This window comes from Parasteatoda tepidariorum, chromosome 10 (genome assembly GCF_043381705.1).
Source record: "Parasteatoda tepidariorum isolate YZ-2023 chromosome 10, CAS_Ptep_4.0, whole genome shotgun sequence".
NCBI classification, from domain to species: domain Eukaryota; kingdom Metazoa; phylum Arthropoda; class Arachnida; order Araneae; family Theridiidae; genus Parasteatoda; species Parasteatoda tepidariorum.
In genome coordinates, this window is record NC_092213.1 from 51,131,624 (window position 1) to 51,152,128 (window position 20,505).

At 31.8% G+C, this 20,505-nt stretch overlaps 1 protein-coding gene across 1 annotated transcript in view; it reads right to left on the reverse strand.

Moving 5' to 3' along the window:
- Positions 1–19,695, reverse strand: part of LOC107445474 (uncharacterized) — a 152,677-nt gene extending 132,982 nt beyond the window's left edge. Inside the window, exons 1-6 of the mRNA XM_071187171.1 lie at positions 19,601–19,695; positions 14,458–14,625; positions 10,519–10,656; positions 6,536–6,735; positions 4,581–4,770; positions 1,914–2,086 (exon numbers count right to left, since the gene is read on the reverse strand). Of these exons, the coding sequence (XP_071043272.1) occupies positions 1,914–2,086; positions 4,581–4,770; positions 6,536–6,735; positions 10,519–10,656; positions 14,458–14,557 (801 nt within the window). The 5' untranslated portion in view covers positions 14,558–14,625; positions 19,601–19,695. The remainder of the gene's footprint in view (positions 1–1,913; positions 2,087–4,580; positions 4,771–6,535; positions 6,736–10,518; positions 10,657–14,457; positions 14,626–19,600) is intronic.
- Between the last annotated feature and the right edge of the window lie 810 nt (positions 19,696–20,505).

The window sequence follows — 20,505 nt, forward strand, 5'->3', positions numbered from 1 at the left end:
TTTTATATATATATATATATATATATTGGGGTTTGAGGACATTGGTCAGCTTCATATAACTGTCGTACCTGGAGACGCTTCGGCAACACAATTGGCTGCAGAGTCACTCATGGTACGATACTTTTATTTACATCGCACTTGAGCTTCATAGTGGGCTACTGGCGATGGTCTGGAAAACATCCCTGAGGATGATCTGGAGACAGCATACATACGTCACATCCCGTTTTACAGGGAAAACACATTCACACACCATCCATTCATCCATAGATCTTAATTTTGACCTGAACCAAAACACGATCAATTTCCGATCTAGTATACCCAAAGGTGTTGATTTGTTTTGGGAACTTAGAGAACTTTGTGATCTCGACGGCTTTAGGGTGCACCAGTCACCATTTTGTACAAGGGGAGTCTTCGGCCGGTGGGTGTCCAATTCACTACCTCTAGGACATGGGTCCAACGCCCTGCCAGCCAGGACATCCCAGCCCTCAGCGTCACTCACATTGGTGAAGATCTGGGAATCGTGAGTTCGATCCTGGCAACGTACTAAACATTTGGAGTTTATACAAAAAAAGTGCACAGAAAAGTTGTTGTGACTGAAAATCAAATTATTGGTGAAGTGTGGTGGTTTAAAGAAAAGGTAATTATTTCAGGTGCTGTGTACATATCATCTAATGAGGGTAAAAATGACGTGACATTCCTACTATGGCCATTAAGAGCCATCTGAATGATCATCTGCTAAGACCATCTGAAAAACAGATCTAGAAGCTTGTCTGTAATTGAGTGAGTACCTAGAGTTGATTTTTAAAATTTATAAGTAAAGAGAGATCAGAGGTAATGTCCTGGGGATCGGTAGTTTTACCAAGTTAACTTCTATTTAACAAATTAAACTGACTAGATCAGCATTCATACTTTTTATTTCATTTTACTTATTTATTTTAGAATTCCCGCAACAGAATCAGTTGTGGACCAGGGGAGTTCTAGAGGTCAAGGTTCGACAGTTACGTGACCAACGGCATAACTGCGGCAATGGGGTCAGTATTGCTCACAGGTCGCCTCTACTTCCCAGACAAGATGCTACCCATCGATCTGAAGATGGGTGGGTATCAAGCCACCACTGGGGGGTCGAACTTCAGTTCGACCGGACCATCTCAGATCATTCATATACTATAAATTACGTTGGCTATTCTCTTCCATTGAGTAAAGGATAGAAAATAGATAATTCTAAGCATTTTTTCTAGTTTTCAGTCTATCTCAATTTTTTTCCCTTTTATTATTTTCCTTTTCCTAGTTTTAAGTTTGCAAGTTTATTCATATCGGAAAGTAGACGAAATTTTGAATTAAATGGTGATAGATTTTGCTTGCCCCACTTAGAAAACAACGATAATTTGTATAATTTGAGCACTCTAGCAAGTCAAAATGTCGATTGATGATAAATTCTACTCGGCTATATAAGTTATGCTTGCAATGGTTGGAAAACGCTTAAAATTTGTAATTATAATTCAGCACAAAGCAATTATGAAAGTTTGAGCTCACTAGCTAGTCGGAAGGGAATCGAAAGTTGATTGATGAACAATATTATGAGGAAAAAAACATGGCTTATGCATTATGCTTATAATGTTCATTAAACGATGGAAACTTGCATTGCTATCAATCATAAAGTTCTAGTAGACATCTGAGTAATTTAGTTAAGAGTAAAATAATCGAATTCATGATGCAGTGGCGGTAATATAGTTACGAATTCTACATAAACGTCCATGATGCAATTTAAAATTTCTTCAGATACAGAAAACTTCGGTAGAAATTTAAATGCTCTAGCTAATTGGAAAGTTGTCGATATTTCGATTGCTAGATTCCTTACTCACAGACATGAAAGCAAGATAATAATAACAATACGAAGCAAAGTAAAACTTTACCTGTACTTCGAATTTTCCCTTCTGAGTTGCAAAAAAATCAAAACCTATCAGTGTAGAGTAAGGAAGATTGCCAAGACCCAGATAAATTATGTCTGGTGGATCAACATCTCTGTTCGAGGTTGATGGTTTTGGTATCTGCGGTATAGATGGTCCAATCGGTAAAATTACACAATCTGTAAAAGAAAAAATAAATAAAACAAATCAAAATTTTACTTAAAAAAATTTGCGAATTCGGGACAAAATATCAAAATAGATGAGTGATATTTTTCCTGGAATATATAAAACTATATAACATTACAAGAAAACTTAAAACAAAAATCAATTTCAAACAGCTGTTTTGATGCTATGGACAAGAGACATCAAAAATGCCTTGATTGTGGACCCCACAACTATAAATTCCCAGAAAACTTCAACGATGCATATGCGAAAAAATTGTATACGTTAATCATTTTAATTTCATGTAAAGATGTTGTTTTGGGTTTTAAGTAAAAGATTTAGAGAGATATCCAAGCCATTTACTGAACTATATCACTGAGTGAAATAAATAAATCAATTTTTGTATGCGCCATTCCAATTGGACAATTCATATTTATATCCCAATAGAAAGTTATTCATAGTGGTTGTTAATTGTAACAGATCATTGCTGAATTACCAATAGACAGGTAAGTCAAGCGACGTCAGCTTAGACAACTCTATACCATTCGATTTGCTGACGTTAGTCAAACTGACTTGGCGTTGTTGTAGAGGCTGGAAAAAATATTTTTGCTTTAAGCTAGGTTGATCTGTTTTTGTAATTTTCTCTATATACTTTTCTAACCATTTTCGAAAAGTCCTCAACGGAGACAGATTTCACCCAATACTTGATCCGGGATTTCCGTTGTTTTCTGGATTGGGAATTTCAAGACTACGGAGTTAAACATTCGAAGTTGTAAAATCAGAAATTAAGTCAGCTGTTCAACGATGGTTATAAAATAAAATAAAATGTAACCTTTGTAAAAATGTAGCAAAAAAATATACACATTAGAAGTCTGTATAGATTACCGTATAGATTATAGTGAAGAATCCGTTGAAAGTTCTGTTAGTAGAACATGAAAATTTTACAACAGCAGCAGAAGATGATCAAAGTCAGCGTGATATTTAAAAACAGAAGAGAGAAATAAAGGAGGAAAAATAGAAAAGCTTGTCACTGGAGGTGATGGACATTGGTCTAAGAGAGAGAGAGCATGTCTGTAAGCTGTAAGTCATATATAGAAGACTAATTTGTTTAAAAAAAGTCGCTATTGCAATTTAAGATCCACTTTAGTGACAAAATTAACTTCTGGTGCAGTATTTTACTTTCATCTTCGTAATTTAATCAATCGATTCAAAGCATTCACTAATAGCTTCATAGTCTCTTCCCATGAGAGCCAGTTAAAGACTGCAAGGTTGATTTCAACAAAAATCAAAAGTTATTATCTAAACGAGGAAGAAACAAATTGAAGTCTATCGTACTACTTGTGAAGAAAGTGCCCATTGAAAGTACATCAAAACCAGTTTGAGTGCATTGATGAAGCTTTGAAGTGTTGCATGCTATCACTTTTCATCTTCTGTCTGTTTTCTACGATAATCAAACAGGTTTGCATATTTTCAGTCACACCTTTCTCTATAGCAATTGAACAGATTTCGATAGCGTTTCTATTTTTATTTTTGTTTAAATATTACTTTGATATCCCTATACACATATTTGTTTTTTTATTAGTAATAGTTATTAAAAATATTTCTTTGTAACAAATTTTTTAGTAAACTTAGTGTTAGATATCCAGTGAAATTAATTTATATCTAAGCTTATAAAAATTATCTAAAAGTTCGGAATTCACTTTCCTATTACTAAAAATTGTGCAATCTCGCACTAGCAAAAGCTCAATGACGAAATTTATCGATAATCATTTTCATTTCTTCCCCTTTGTTTATTAAAAATATATCCCTTTTTTCACCCTCCAAATGACGGCCACTGGAGTCGTGGAGGTATTATTTATTTCGAATTTCTAAACCAACAGCATGAGATAAATGTGCTAAGCATTGCACTCCAGCCGCCTTTACATCCAAACTAACTGGCATCGATCTAAAAGTTAGAAGGCTACAAATCGTCACCCAAAATAGAACTTTGGTTTTTCCCGGTGACGACTTAGTCTCTCAATTGCATTGCTAAATTGGTTCTCCCCTATTATTTTTTATTTATCTCTCGCCTCCCAATGAGGTGCCCCAGGTTCGAATCCCAGCTGTGTCTAGTTGTAACAAATTCTGTCCTTGACTCTCACCGACCACAGTGCTGACGTGAAAAGTCCTCAATGATAAGCGGATCATGGGTTAGAATCCTCTTGACAACTAGTAGGAGTTTTTCGTGGTTTTCCTCTCCGTGTAAAGCAAATGTGGGTTAGTTTCACCAAAAAGTCAACCACGAAACATAGTTTGTCCCAATGCTTGATACAGGAGTTCTTTTTGTCTTCTGGGTTGGGTTCAAAATTACAACGCTATGGAGCTGAACATTGATTGTGGTTAACCCAGAGCCTGGTTTGTGTTTAACGTCGGTTATAGAATGTAAAATATTATATTTTTAAATAGTACACAATATTTTTTATAACCGTGTGTGAGGTATTCATGCAAGTATATATCATCTACTTATTTTACCTGGTACAATAAAACTCTCGGAAGATTCTGTGCCAAATTGTATTTCAAAATGAAGATCAGTACCACGGATGAAAGTTACATTGCATGTAACGTCCTCTCCAAGGTAAACGTAGTCGGGGCAATCAAGATTAAATGTGATCTCCATATCCGGTATAAAAATTTCTTGTTCATCAGAGGCTACAATCATTTCCTGAAATCAAACCAAATTTTTAATTCAAATATAACTTTATAAAAAAAATCATTTTTGATTTCTACAATTAATAAGTTAATCCCTAGCTTGATTAACGATTGCAGAAATATGTGTTGTAATGGCGTCGTAAATAAATTGCGTAGGTAATAGAAGTGAGAATTTCAAACTTGAGGCCTTTTGGATGTCCGACAAAAGGTTATTTTTTATTATGGAACAAAATAACCTGTATGCTTAGATGCTGTGAATTCCAGAAATACATGCGATTCAGAGTTATTATTAATGATATCATAAGTATTTGTCAAACGTTTTATTTCCTGTAAAATTTTACTGAAGAGAAATCCTGTAAAATCGGTTGTCCAAACAGACAAAAACAGATTTCTTTTTTATATTTTATCAATTTTCAATGTGTAAAATAACTTCAAAATACTTATGTAGAGTCTCAGTACCAAAGGTGATTAAGCGTTCGCCTCCCTATGAGATGACCTTTGTTCGAAACCCAGAGGTGGTTGATTGATACAAATTCTGCTCCCGGCTTGCATCGCCTACAGTGCTGGTATAAATTATCATCAGTGGTACACGGTTCATGGGTTAGAATCTCCTTGTCACCACGCTAAACATAGGAGAATTCGTGGTTTTCCGCTCCATGTAGCCCAAATGCGGGTAAGTTCCTTTAAAAAGTTTTCCACAAAGGTTAGTTTGTCCCAATGCTTGATCCAGGATTTCCTTGTCATCTGGCTTGGGCTTAAAATTACAAGGTTACAGAAGCGAAAATGACTCTCGTAAACTCAGAATTGGGTCGGATGTTCAACGCCAGCTATAAAACACTTATGCATTTTAAAAAGTACTCATTTTATAATAAATCCAGAAGATGTTTTTGAGTTGTTTTTAAAATATCTTGGTACATATTGTTTAGGGTTGTCCAAGAGAAATGTGTGATCTGCTACCTAAGATAATCATTTTAAAATTTCTCAGTGGATACTATCCTTTGTTAATATTGCTTCCGCTATTCAGTATGTGGCAATAATAATTTTAAAACATAACCTTGAGATGAAGCTTAATTTTAAGGTATTGTTTTGTGTTGTCCGCTCTAGAAGCAACTTTTTAAAGTTAATTAGTAAATCTTCATGAACTGCCAGTCACATAAAAAGTAAGTCTGTGAGCCATATTTGAGCCATGAAGTCTTAGGCCTAAAAAGTTTGCACAAGGTAGTAAAAAATATTTAATTATGTAAAATTGTCCGGTCTATTGATTGTTACTGTATTTTTTCCAATTAAATGAGGGATTCTAAGATCCCCACTAGGCAATATTTTAATTAAATCTTGATGCGAGCTATTTAAGCATTCTCTAGACATATACAAAAATCAGTGTTAAACGCCAACAACGATGAATTTAAATTTTAATACGATTTTGTAATGCTTCAAATTTGAAAATCATCCTGTAACATCTTAGAAATTTGACCATAAAAATTGGGAGATTTTGTCTCGTATTATCCTTTACGTTCGCATATGTTCTACTCAAACTCTGTAAAATAAACTGTCCTCTTCCTGTCGATATGCTAACTGCATTGTCGAGAATGCTAACTGCATTCGATTTAATTCCAATTCAATGGCGTTTGTGATTATAACTTAAAAAGAAATACAAGAAAAAATGAAACTTCACTATAAATTAATACTAAAAAAGAAACGGGAAGAGAAAGAGGAAACAAAAAAAAATATTATGTCATTAATTTACTTTCTAAATTGCAAATAACTGCATTGAAGTTTACCGTAGCCATATCTATTGCGACAGCCTTAGCCATGTGTCTTCCAGGAAGTTTACAATTCAGAAACACGTATATCTTCTTAAATTCCGGAATTGATCCTGTCTCTGGCTCAACAATCTCCTCACCATCGTAATAAAGATGCAGAGTTGCCAGCACATTTGATTTCACTGTAGCTTCATAATTTACAGCAACTGTAAGGAACCCTAAAGCATCGATCTTTGTAAATGCAAAATTATACTATCTAAATGTTATATAGGGTAAATCAACCAGTGAGGGAACATTTCATATATATTGATTAAGAATAAGAATTTGAAACTTTTTCTTTGGATTGATTGGTAACAATTAGCTTACTGCCAAACAATAGGAAGTCATCTAGCAATATTTTGGATTACCTGGTCAAATAGACTTCTCTGGAAAAAATTTTGAATTTGTTATTATCTCTGCAACACCTTGTTTCTTCGAAAAAATTATAAGGTGAGTGTTTGTATTTAAATGTTTGTAGTGGAATTAATTGCATGTGATAGTTTTATTTTTCTCACTGTGAAAATAAGAATTCAAAATATAGTTATTGAAGTTACGTTTTATTTTTTTAAAGCATCATAGCATAATCAAGTACTGAGATAAGGGGGTGTTTATTCACTGGATCACCGAACGATGAAAAACCAGTGAAGGAACAAGTGTTCCTTTACTGGGTTTTTTCTAAGTTAACGAAAATGAAAGAAAAACTTTAATTTTCTTGTACCTTTAGTGACGTTTTGCATCAAAAGAATGTTAAAAATACAAAAAACAACTTCTAACCAGTGAAGGAACAGGCATGTTCCTTTACTGGGAATAGATTTCCCAGTGAATGAACATATGTTTTAATATGCTGACACTTTACTTTTCAATTCATGTTTACAAAAAAAAGTTAACATTTTCCAAGTATTTATATGTTATAATTTCAAGAATAGGCTTGTTTTTAGATATTTGTATGGCATATAAATTCATAAAGAGCATTAAAAAATAACCAAAATTAAGTGTTCATTTACTGGGAAATTTTGTGTTCCTTCACTGGTAAGAGCTGTTCCTTCACTTGGTCTTCTTACTACTTGTTATTTGAACCTCCGAAACTTTAAAACAATATTAGGTAAGTTCTCTGCAACTTTTTTACATAATTTGCAATTAGTAGCAAATATGTTGACACTGTCATTTAACTAAAATTACGAATTTTGAAATTAATATGATTTTTTAAAAGGCAAGAAAGTTTAAGTGTTCCTTCACTGGTTAGTTTACCCTATATGCCAATACATACAGAGTTATTCATAATTCCTTCCGGGGTTTCGAAGCGTTATAGTAAAAAAAAGAAGACGAATATGAAAAAAAGAAACATATGAAATTATTCCGAAACTATTCAAGTTTTACTTACATACATTACAGGTGTTCTATGTGTGAACCCTTAGTCACACAGCATACATCAATGCGATAGACCAGCTTCTGCCCGGAGGGATTGTTGTTGTTGTAGTTTATTTACGTGAGCTGCACAATGGGCTATTGGCGACGATCTGGGAAACATCCCTGAGGATGATCCGAAGACATGCCATCACAATTTTGATCCTCTGCAGAGGGGATGGCACCCCCGCTTCGGTAGCCCGACGACCTGCGCGCGAAGTCGAGCACTTTACGGTAGCACAGTTTAACGAGGACCAATACCGCACACCCTCGATCCCTACGCAGACTGATCCAAGTGGTCACCCACCCGCACACTGACCGCAGCCAGTGATGCTTGACTTCGGTGATCTGCTGGGAACCGTGTCTTAACGATCAGTCCACTGCGGGACTCTGCCCGGAGGGAATTATGAATAACCCTGTATATTTTTAATTAAAGCATACAGTACATTTTTATCAAGAATAGCATAAAATCTTAGTACAAAGAATGACTTTTTTTAATTAGTTTTGAAATGCTCGCTACAAAAACGATATTTATTTTTAGCACGTTTTGTTTCGTAACAAAAACTAGAAAATAATGTTTTCGCCGGCCAGGTAGCCGAGTGGTTAGCGTGCCTGACTGCGAAGCCAATGGCTGCGGGTTCGAATCCCGCTCTGGGCATGGATGTTTCTCTCTCTCTGTGTGTTGTCATCTGATTTGTGAATGTATAAATGTGGCCCACCCTATGAACGGGTATTTGTGGCACTGTGGCGTGGGTAATGTTGCTCGCCTCCGTGACTTTGGTTCACAGGTGCCCACTGGGTAACGATAAATGAGCAACACTTCCGGTATCTTCTAAAGCGAAGAACGAAAATTCAGTACCTGCCGTTATTAAAAAAAAAAAAAAAGTTTTCTATTGTGTATTGTATGAGATCATTAAAACAAAAATAGTCCTATGAGTGATTGTTTGTTCAAACTGCAACACTTTTTTAATGCGAAATGTGATTATTTTTAAAACTATGTTTCACTGTGTTCTCAGTTAGTTGCTCAACTGTTGATGAACTTTACAACTAGTTTTGAAACTAGGTGTGAATAAAATAAGCAGGTTTCGAAAACAAAAAACAGCCTGCCAAAATTTTTTCACCATTCGTATACTGGATATTGTTAAATTAGTTAACTACACTTTTATTCCGAAGTTGAAAGAAAATTTAAATGTAATTAGAAAAACAATGTGATAATCAAATTAATGGGACTAATACGAAACAGGCTGAAAAAAATATTCCATTTAAAGTAATAGGATAAATGCTCGTTATCGTAATTTTATACAAAATGAGCCCTAATGCAATACAGTAAAACTTATGGTGCATAGTTGACATCATTTTTGGTGTTGAAGTTTTAAAATGTTTTTACAGTGTACGTAGTCACATTTTATATTTACTTTCTCACAGTTACGGTTTTAATCAGTTTTTTAACGTTATTTTTGTTTTACTTTTTACTGACTACTCATATTTCCCAGCGCATTAGAATAAATTAAATGGTTTCATTTTAGAAACCTTTCATTTAAAAAAAAAGCTCATTTTCATGTAATATAATCTCGTGAATTTTTTTCAAATAATTGTTATTTTGTCAATTTCATAGGATTTTTTTAACGATAATGAATCTGTACTTTAAAATGCATTTAGTTTGATGAACATTATCAAAAACGGTGGCAACTATTCTCCAAAATATTTTTACAGTGTATGAAACTTATTTTGTTAGTAATTTTTAGCACTTAGTGAAATGTTAATAGAAACCCAACTTTGATTTTTCTTTTAAGGGGGTGCAACGCAGTAAACTTTTCACAAAATGCAAAGAAAAATTATTGCATTTTTAATAGTTATTATTGCTAATTATTGCACCAAAATTCTTGAATTTCTTTTTTTAAAAAAATGCAAAAATTAGAGTGTAATACGTTGAGCGCGACACGGCGCACACTGTGACATATAAGAACAAGTGAACTGGCACGGTCTGTTTATTAATGGATTTGATCACTTTATATGTAAAATATTTCACATTCAAAATATTTCAGATAAATACTATCATTTTAACAAATTTATTGAAATAATTTGTTTAAATTACTTGCGAAAAAGAATTAATAGTAGTACAAATTGTTGAAATTTCAACTAATTTAGCTGTAACAACTTTGAATGAAGGTTGCAAAAGGTTATTGACAGTGCTGGAAAAATCAGAAATGAATTTAGGCCCAGCAGTCAAAGCAGTGCTCAAAATAAAGATGTCCAGCTGAATTTCGGCTCCCCTCTTCTCGTGTGACCCTCACATGAGTATACATAACAAGAAAAAGGGAGAGACTAGTACTTGAGACCGTTGAAAATGATGAAGAAGAAACATTTAATTGTAAAATTTTATACCTTTTAATAGATCTGGGATCGCAAAATTTTCGACGCAATGTACTCGAGCAAAAATATGTAGTAAAGTATTTGTCTATTTTACATCAAATCCAATATAGATTCTCTGTCATATATTAGCATTATTTAAGAAATATGCTTAACTTTCTTCGTTATTATAAAAAATCAAAAATTACCCAAATTCTTAATCTCGATTTTTAATTCCACATATATTTCTGGTGGATCATCTACTTCCATTGCTTTAACAGTGTCAGGATCATCACCACAATCCTCAGAAGAAGGAGGGCAACACTTGCCATCTACTTCTGGATAATCTATTCCACATAAGAAAACATATTTAAGCATCAAATAAATATTTCGACCATAAAATCTCAAGTGCACACACTGCAAAGACAGAATTTACAACCCAACCCGTCAATGAGCAGATAGTACGTTATGTGTCTCAGATAAAGTGTACATCTACCCTTTCATGTACTGAGTAGCTTTATGAACTATCAATGCAATCTTCTTCAATGGAGCAAGGAATAATAAAGTTGAGAGGGTTTAAATAATTGCTGTGAAACTATTCCAATACAGTTCTGTTAATTTATGAATTTTTTTTCTTCTTGAAGTCAAAGAGAGGTTTGTGGAACTAGAAGCAACTGAGTACTGTCCTCAAACTAGATACAAATTGAATTTGCGCTGCTATCTGGTAGATAAATATAAAGATATATATGGTGGTACTAGTGAGATGAAAGTCTGAAATTCGGGGACAAAATGAATGAAGATTGTGTACTCCGTGATAGTAGATGGTCTATGGTTATAAATTCTATGTCTAGGTAGTGTACTATAGTCTGACGATAGCCTATGATTATAAAGTTTATGTAATGATGGCAGTGCATTAACTTTTACAACTAAAACAATCATCGATACTTTAAAAACTTAACTGTTTCGTGAAACACCGTGGTTAATTCTTAATTCAAAGCTATTGCAAGGAATTATGAAATTTTTACTCCATTCATTAAGGAAGTTAGCTATAAATAAGGAGTTAAGTTTTGTCTTTAAAATTGTTATTTTTTTTTTATTTATTAAATATCAAATTGTCTAATAGTTATTAAAATAGTTAGATTATCAAAAATATATTTGTACTTAAATATAAATTCAGAAAAAAAGTTCGACATTTTTTTCATTCATATTCAGAAATTTATCAATAATTGACTTTGAAAATTAAAGAAATTTCAACTTTAAATAACTGTTTCCCTTAGTTCTAAACAACTGCAAATTTGAAAACATTTTTGGAAAGTTTTTACCCTTAACGCGCAAAGAGAAATCAGCGTTTCATGCCATATTTCATAACCATAAATTATTGAAGTACTAAACATAATATTTTTCACTTATTTTGACCTAATTTAATATAAAATAATGAAAACAAGTATGAAAAATATGTTTAATGAAAATTCTTCGTCGAAGGGTTAAGTGGCTATTTAAACCGTCTTACCGATAAAAAAAAAAAGAAAAAAAAGATAAATAACTGTTTCGAGTTTAAAATTTTATATAAAAAAAATCAATGAACGATCAAACGAACTTTTTGATTTGCAGTTTTCAGTCATCAACACAAAATTGTTTGAAGATGAATTGTCTAAATGTGCACTACTTTCAATGAACTTCCAGACCTTAATTCATTCCGTGTATCAGTGTGACTTCAGTTTAAAAATGATTTTTTGCGTTAATATGAAGAAAGATAAAATTTTTATCTTTGCAAATGTAGTGTTAATAATTTTAAATGCTCTATTTCAAATTGTCGGCAGTAATATAGCGCATATTTCCTTTGGTAATCATTTAAGTTTCATTCTATAAGGCGTAACCTAATTAAAATTAGATAACGTGTTAAAAAAAAACATGATTTAAAAGGTAAAAAATATGATTTTGTTCCTGTTTAACCAGCATATTTGTTTCCTAAAAAAATGACAAGCTGTTTAAATGAGACTTTTGAAAGCATTCTTCTTAGCGCGCTCGCCAAGTAAAATAAAAAAGTCACAGAGTGTCAAAACCCAAATTAAGAAGTTTAATTTTAAATCATTCATATTATGTTGTTAAAAAGAACTGTCTGGACTTTAAAACAGAGAAATTACTTGAACTATTTTTTAAAAAGAATTATTAAATTTTTACGAGTCAAATAAACAAAAGCAGCGTTAGAGCAACTTTTTCAAACGTTAAAGAATGATATCACAAACGCTTTACATCTTCACTAAACTGTGGCGTTTTTTCCTTTTAACAATTTTTTGTGTTTGATGTTTTGCTTTTATTTTTGTATTTTGTATATTTCATCTCTCTCTGTATTTGTATTTTTCTTTTCTTTTGATCTCTGTACGGCGCTAGGATAATGGCTGTAGCGCCTGCTGCATTGGAAATTTAAAAAAACAATTTGCGCCATTTTTGAAATTAGCCAAGAGGGTGCTTTTTTAAGATGAATAAATTTTAACTAGTAATAACTCTTATAAAGTCACAAAAGCTATAAAAATAACGTTATTCCATTTAGCAATAAAGCCTTAAAGAACAGTCTTATAAGTTTCATCCAGAATTCGTTGGAAAGAAATGTTTCGAAAAAGACAGTTAAAGAGACAATATTATGTGTTGCGAATAAATGCAACGTTTTAATCTTAGCATGATGAAATATCTTTAGAAAACAAGGCTTAATGTTTACACGTTACTCTCGTCGAATTCTACCTTCATTAATGTAATGAAATGTCTAGTGGTGATTGTGGAGAATTTATTATTAAAATACTATTCAGAGCTTCATGTGAAGAATGCGATCCAACTATGCGATATTATTATCTTGGTGCCTCAGTGCAACTTTATTACCCTTGGGAAATATTAAATTGTTTTGTAACAACTTGTAGTTTCTATAAAGGTTTCTACCATACTTTAGTGAGAAAGAAGAAATTGAACAACTAGTTTGTTTTTAGTGAAAGAATCTTATAAAATAATGTATCATCAGAATTAAATCAAGTCTTCGGATTTTCGCGTGTTGAGGAATAATCTTATTCTTCAAAGGATGTTCCCCATCTGAATTCCCCATCGGATGTACCCAGAGATGTTAAAGCCCATCTGAATAAAGTGTTAAGGAGTAATCTTATTGTTCAAAGATGCCATATCTAAATAAAGATGGCCAAGCCAGAGGCTGTACTGCATCTTTGAGTGGAATAGAGATGTCTAAGTTGATGCCACTCCGTTGTCTGTCCACTAAGTTGTCTGTCCTCATTGGCAACCCATCAATGATCAATCAGTGACAGATAGTAACCGATAGGAATACGTCTCTATTGGGATGGAAAGATATATCGTCCAATAGAAATGCTGCAAACGACATTTGATTGATTTACTCTACTTAGTGATATAGTTCAGCCTTTAGCTTGGACATCTCTATTAATCAATCAATTGCCGTAATTGTGTTGCTCTAAATGGCAACTAGCTGTTTGCGCTATTCCTATTGGGTGATAGGTATTCTCATCCCAATAGAAACGTATTCTTATTGGTTGCTATCTAACTGATTGATCATTGATGAATCACCTGTGGGCTGGTAAGTGAAGTGACGTCAGCTTAGACATCTTTATTAAAAAGTGCAGACGATATTTTAAGTTACTGAATCGATTGAACAGTTCCCGAACAAAAACAAAAGATTAAAAAATAAAAGAAATTTTAAAATTTTTATATCTTTAAAAATTTCACAATTCCTTTCAAACTTTGAATTCTTTAATTAATAAATTCATATTTCTGAAAAGGATCTAATTATTTGTACAGTATTACAGTACAAGAAATTTAAAACGTAATTAAATTAAACAAATTGTTAAACGATGACTAAAAACTTGTTTTTAAAATTTTATAACAGCACAGAAAGCAGAAAGTGCAGACTTGCATTAAATTCTCTAAAATTTTCAGGATTGATATGAAAATGTGTCGAACACATGTCTAAGGTTTTATAATTGCTTTTTTTTTTAATTAAACGCTGTAATCAATACAAATTACCTATAAGAAAATTCAAATTTCTTCTTACTTTTTCATTTGAATTAAAACCTAAATGCTCAAAAGAGATGTTATTTCATTTATAAAAACGTGTGAAAAATATTAAACTTACTTACCGTAGTTTGTGTAGCTGCAAAGGCAAAATTTGTCGGCCATGATTGCTGCATAAGAGTAATTATATCGATAGCACAACCATTGGCAAAGCGATGGTGTCATTTCTTCAGGATAATATTCTCCAGGAGATACTCGGAACTCACTAGAATCGTGAACTAAATTCACGCATTCTTAAAAAAAAAAAAAAAGATTATGAATAAAAATGCTAGCATATTTATGAATTACTATGCGAGCTCATTTTTTTAAAAAAATCAGTAAAAAAAGCTTCTAAAAATTAAAACCTGTTTTTAAGAATGTGTTATTATTTTTGTCTGTAGAATCATTAAATTTTTCTGCATTTGTGAAACGGCCGGAGAAGAATTTATCGGCATAATGGTAAGATAAGAAAAGTTATATTAGAAGCACAACCATTGGCAAAGAGAATTTCCTCAGGATACCTTAAAGTTTACTCGGAATTCGCTAAATTGTGAAATAGATTCCTGTATTTATTTTTTTCAAATGCAAGCGTAATTTAATTTATTTTATATTTCATATTTTATAATCGTCGTTGAACAGTCGACCCAAATTTATGGGTTTACGACTACTACTGTTCAACGCCGTAGCCTTGTAATTTTGAACCCAATCCAGAAGACTTGGAAACTCTTGGATCGAGTATTGGGAGAAATTTGCCTTCGTGGAAGATTTTTTGATGGAGCTAACCCGCATTTGCTTTTCATAAAGAAGAAGACCACCAGAACCTCCTACGGTTAGCCTCACGCAAGGGGACTCTAACCCATGATCCGTCTACCACTGAGGATATTTCACGTCAGCACTGTGGTAGGTGCAAGCTGGATGCGGAATTCGTATCGACTGAGATTCGAACCCGGTTCGCCGCATAGGAAGGCGAACGCTCTATCCCCTGAGACATCGCGGCTATTTATTTCATTTATTGTAAATTTCAGTTCGAATGTTGAATTAAGTTAAATCTAGCTTTTGGAAACTTAAATATCTTCTCTTCTTGGGAACAATTTGCCTGTGAGCATTTTATTCTAAACGCAGCTCGAAATGCGTGTTTAAGAAAATGAACAGACCTCAAAATGCGTGAATAAAAATTGGACACAACAAAAAATGCGCATTTAGGAAAATAAACGCAACTAAAAATGCGTGTGTAAGAAAAGAGGCACAGCTAAAAGTACTCACACTTAATTTTCAACCCTAATTTAACACTTAAATGAAGAATTTCGCACTTACTTTTCCTTTCATTTTTAAACGTTAAGTATAAAAGTATAACTATTACGATAGGAAATCCCGAACTACGGGGTGTTAGGTGGATAGGTATATTACAGATGAAAGTTAAAAAACACAAAGTCGCACCACATCAATTTCACACCACTATTATAAATTGATAGGAACCGTGACAACCTTGTGTTAAGAGAACTAGCTTAATTTTAATATTTTTTCAAAGAGACTATTTGAAAAAATATAAATATTAAGTAATTTATGCGAATAGAAGATATAACATTTTAAATGTATTTAAATCCATTAGTTTATTCTTTTGGAAAAAAAGAACAATTTTCAAAAATGCGTTTTCTTAAACATGCTTTTTGAGTTGTGCCCATTTTGTTAAATAGCCGTACCTATTTCCGTGAACACGCATTTCGAGGGCTCTCCCTGTTATTAAACACGTATTTCGAGATGTCTGCATTTTCGTAAACTCACATTTAAAGCTGTGTCCATTTTCTTAAATAAATGTGTTCATTTATTATTAAACACGAATTTCCAGCTTCATGCATTTTCTTAAACATGCGTTTTGAATTGCGCCTATTTTCCCAAATAGCTGAATTTGTTTTCTTAAACACGCCTTTTGAGCGATGTTCAGAATAAAAAGTTCGCCGACGATTTGCTTAATTACAAAAGCAAAATTTGTCTGCTTCTCTGGCTGTATAAGAGATGTTGGAGATTGCACAATCATTGGCAAAGTGGTGTTGTTGTTCTCTATGAATTTCTTTGAATTGTGAACTAGATTCTAGAGCTCTTAAAAAAAGCTAAAAAACAATTTGCATTACATGAAAATTAACACGTGAGCTAATTTTTCTAGGTTGTGCTAACTTGAGCTTCTGAAATTTAAGAATATGTTCCAACTACTAAGGCAGAGTTTGACGACCACGTGACGGCTTTAGAAAAGTTTTGGTGGCACAACCAAAGATTGGTATCAATTTCTTAGATAATACTTCATAAAAGATGCTAAGAATTCCCTAATTCGTGAACCAGATTCACGAATTTTTAAATGAAATGAATTAAATCAAGTTCTTAAAAGCTTAGAACCCGTCCCTGGACACTTTTTATAAATTATTATATCTAAGTTTATTATTTAACATTGAATAATAACTGGGATATATTTCCGAGATAGCGCTATATATTTGAATAGCTTTTGTAGATGAGTAGGACAGATATCGATTGGCCAATAGCTTTTAGAATCGCAATTCAAAGAAATCGAATAGCTACCTCGTGGCGACAATTGTGAAAGAGATGACGATTCTGAACTATATTGTAAAAGTTGGGAAGAATATTTCGCAATTGATAACTTCTAGAATATCATTACCAAAGTCAGATGGAATTCACGAATTTCGAAAATAGATTTTGTCACTGCAATGGTAGTAAAATAAGTAGTAAAATAACTAATCTTGTTCGATATAAAAATAACAAAAATTGCTACGATTCTTAGTCATATTATGAAAGTGAGGAAGAATATTTCGCATAAATGATAACTTCAAAAGCAGCATTACCATAGTGCAAAAAATTGCTAAGAGGTGATGATTCTAAACTATATCATAAAAGTTGGGGAAAATATCTCGCAGTTGATATTTTGAAGTCCGACACGATGCATTAACTTCTAAAACAGATTTTGTTACTGTAGTGGTTGCAAAATAAATAGCAAAGTAGCTCATCTTTTTCGATAAAAATGAAGCTAAAATTGCTAATTTTGTTTGAAAATATTTGTTTGGTGGATTGAAATGTATTACTTAAACTTCTAGGAAACATGAGTTTGCGTAGAATTTTCCGATAAGAATACATACATAGTAAAAATTTTAATGAAAACAGTCAACTCGACTCGAATTGAATTTATATTGTGTTGTTTTCATTATGCTAAATGTTCCTTAATCGCAGCTCTTAAAATGAATTTTTAAAATCTTTTTGAAAAATAAAATCCAAATAAAAAACACATACGGACAAGAAATTTCATATTAAAACTGTAGCAAAAAATAAAAGACAAAAAAATCTGATGAATCACTATTGATGAGACGGGATTAAAAGTATGGCAAACAAATTAAACTGATGACTGATGAAATTTAAAGGTGCTTTCAATAATTTGCTTGAACCATCTCTCAGTTTTTTCTGCCAACCATACAAGTTTCGATGTTTTAAATTTCGCCTTCTTCAATAGTGATTTCTCTGATTTTTTTTAAAAAAAATTTCATCTTGCTTTAAGGATAATTTGCAACCCCTAATGTCGCGTATGTTTTTAAAATTTCATTTTTCGCAAGGATTCTGTAAATATTTATTAAGGGTGATGACCACTGGACACCCAAAGTAAGCAATTACGATTGCATTCATCACATTTGGAAGCTTTTAAGATAGATATAATTTAACTTAAGGAAAATGTTCAAAGGTGAAATAAGAGTATGAACATTTTACTCGCGATAATATTCAAAGAAAATATTTAACAGCACGAAGCAGAACTTTAAAGAACAAATATGAAAATCACTTTTTTTTAAAAAATATTTCTGTTTATTTTATAATTATATTATATATTATATATATTACATTAAATTTAGGCCCCTTGTTTTATATATTTCTTAGTTTTATATATTTCTTAGGTTTATATATTTATTTGCTTTCTGGAAATCTAAAAATGTCTGATTACAGGTGATCTGTGCGCCTCGGTTTTAGTTTGTTTCATAAACTAAATTCAAATGCTGAAAATTGATATCAGCAGAAAAGTTATCCATTTTAGATTTTATCCCATATACAAACAAAATTAATATTTCTTCTCATCTGCATTTATTACTGAGAAAGATATATTACTATTATTTTCAATTTTAAGAATTCATATAAATTGCAGATTAACATAATCGACTTTTTATCTACCTCTTAAAAATGTCTTCAAGACTACTTATTAAATTACAAATAGCATTCGTTGACGAATCCTTGTCGAGCTTCTTTAAAGTAAGGGTGAAATTAAAATCATCAAAAAACAATTCGTTTATCTAATGAAACTGGTGCGTTGAATCCAGTCAAAATCACAGTATGGCGAAACCGTAACTTAGAAACAACAGCGAATGAAACCGCTAATATTCTATAATGCGTAATATTCCTTAGAAATATTTCCGAAAATAATATCACATAATTTGTGAAAAATATTAAAGATGGAAGCATCTTACTCACAATGGTTAACATCGTAAGTTGGAAATGATTGTCCAGCATGCATTTGCCCGATATTACCAACACTAATCTTATTTTCTCTTAAAATTCATGGATCGATGTTCCCTACAAGGATATTTCAAAAGAATAAAATTTTATAAGAATTCCAGCCATGAAGATTATCATAATTTCATCCATCGGGATTTCGCCCCGATCGCAAATTCGTTTGAATGGTTAAACCAATTGAGTTATTTAGTAAATATTTTACAAATAGGGAAAAAATACAAATGGGAAAATAAGATAATTATTAAATACAAAATGAATAACAAGGATTCTTCGTTTAGCCAGGTGCGGAATATCGCCTATAAAAATAGATCTCCACCAAATTGTTTTTATTTTATTTATTTCTTAAACACAAAAAAATGATTAAAATAAAAAAAATAAACGACATAAAAAGAAATTAAGTAAAATTTAAGGAAATAAAAAGAAAAAAATACCTGACATTTTTGCGCACGGTCCACCAACAAGTACCGAATAATATTATGTAAGAGGCCTAATTTCACTATTAAAAACTATGTAAATAATAACACAATAGTTATTTACGAATAAAAAATATTTTTATATAAATAAATAAAAATTGTTAGCAGGAACTACCGAAATTATAGCTAGATAATTTTATATTAATATAAAGAATAATATCTAATAAACATGTTCAAAATATATAATGATAGCAAAGTAACTTACTTTCATTCCTAATAGAGGTAAGCTGCAAATTCGAAGAAGAAAAAAATTAGTTTAAAATTGTCGGAATTATTACACAACCAATTATTATATTTTTCCCAATTTTTTTAGGAAATCAATGACATTATTTTAACATGGAGTTGGGCAAAATTAACAAATTTAAATATTTAATAAATTAAATGGATATCAACTATTTCTGCGTTAAAACGCTTGATTCATTTAAACCATCAAGTATCTAAAACCAATTAAGTTTTAAAAGTGCATTAAACTAGTTATTGCATTTTTCTCCGTTAAACTTAATGTTTTTTTTTAATTTAATGTTTTTTTAAAGTTTATAATAAGTATACTTACCGTAAATAAAACAAAAGAAAATGCAAAAATACCATTCAAATAAGATCTCACATTCAAGTTCATACTGAACATTTTAAATGAGTAAAAAGTTTCATTTTAAATACATTTTCATAGCTATTTAACACTGCGAAGATTTTGAGCATGGAAAAGATTGAGGAAATTGGAGCAGTGAATATACTGTTCAAATAAGTTTTAGATGATGAATTTTGCGTGTATAGAATTGTTAGGATGCCATAGAAACATAACTCGTTTACGCTTGTGAATGTTAAGTATGTTTATTTAGCCATTAACGAAAGCAACATTCGGAATTTTTGAGTAGTATTTATTTATTTAATTAGACAGTTTAAGTACTAGATTTAAATTCGCAGTAGAAAGTGTGGGATCAATATTCTTGCGGGTTTAAAACTATTTTGTACTAAAGGAACGAAAAAAAACCGATTAATTAAATATTTTTTTATATATACTTTTCATACATTAGTTATATTTAATAGTAACCGCTGAGATTTGGAAAGAATAAAAAGATATGGAAAATAAAAGAAAAATAATTACAGATAAAC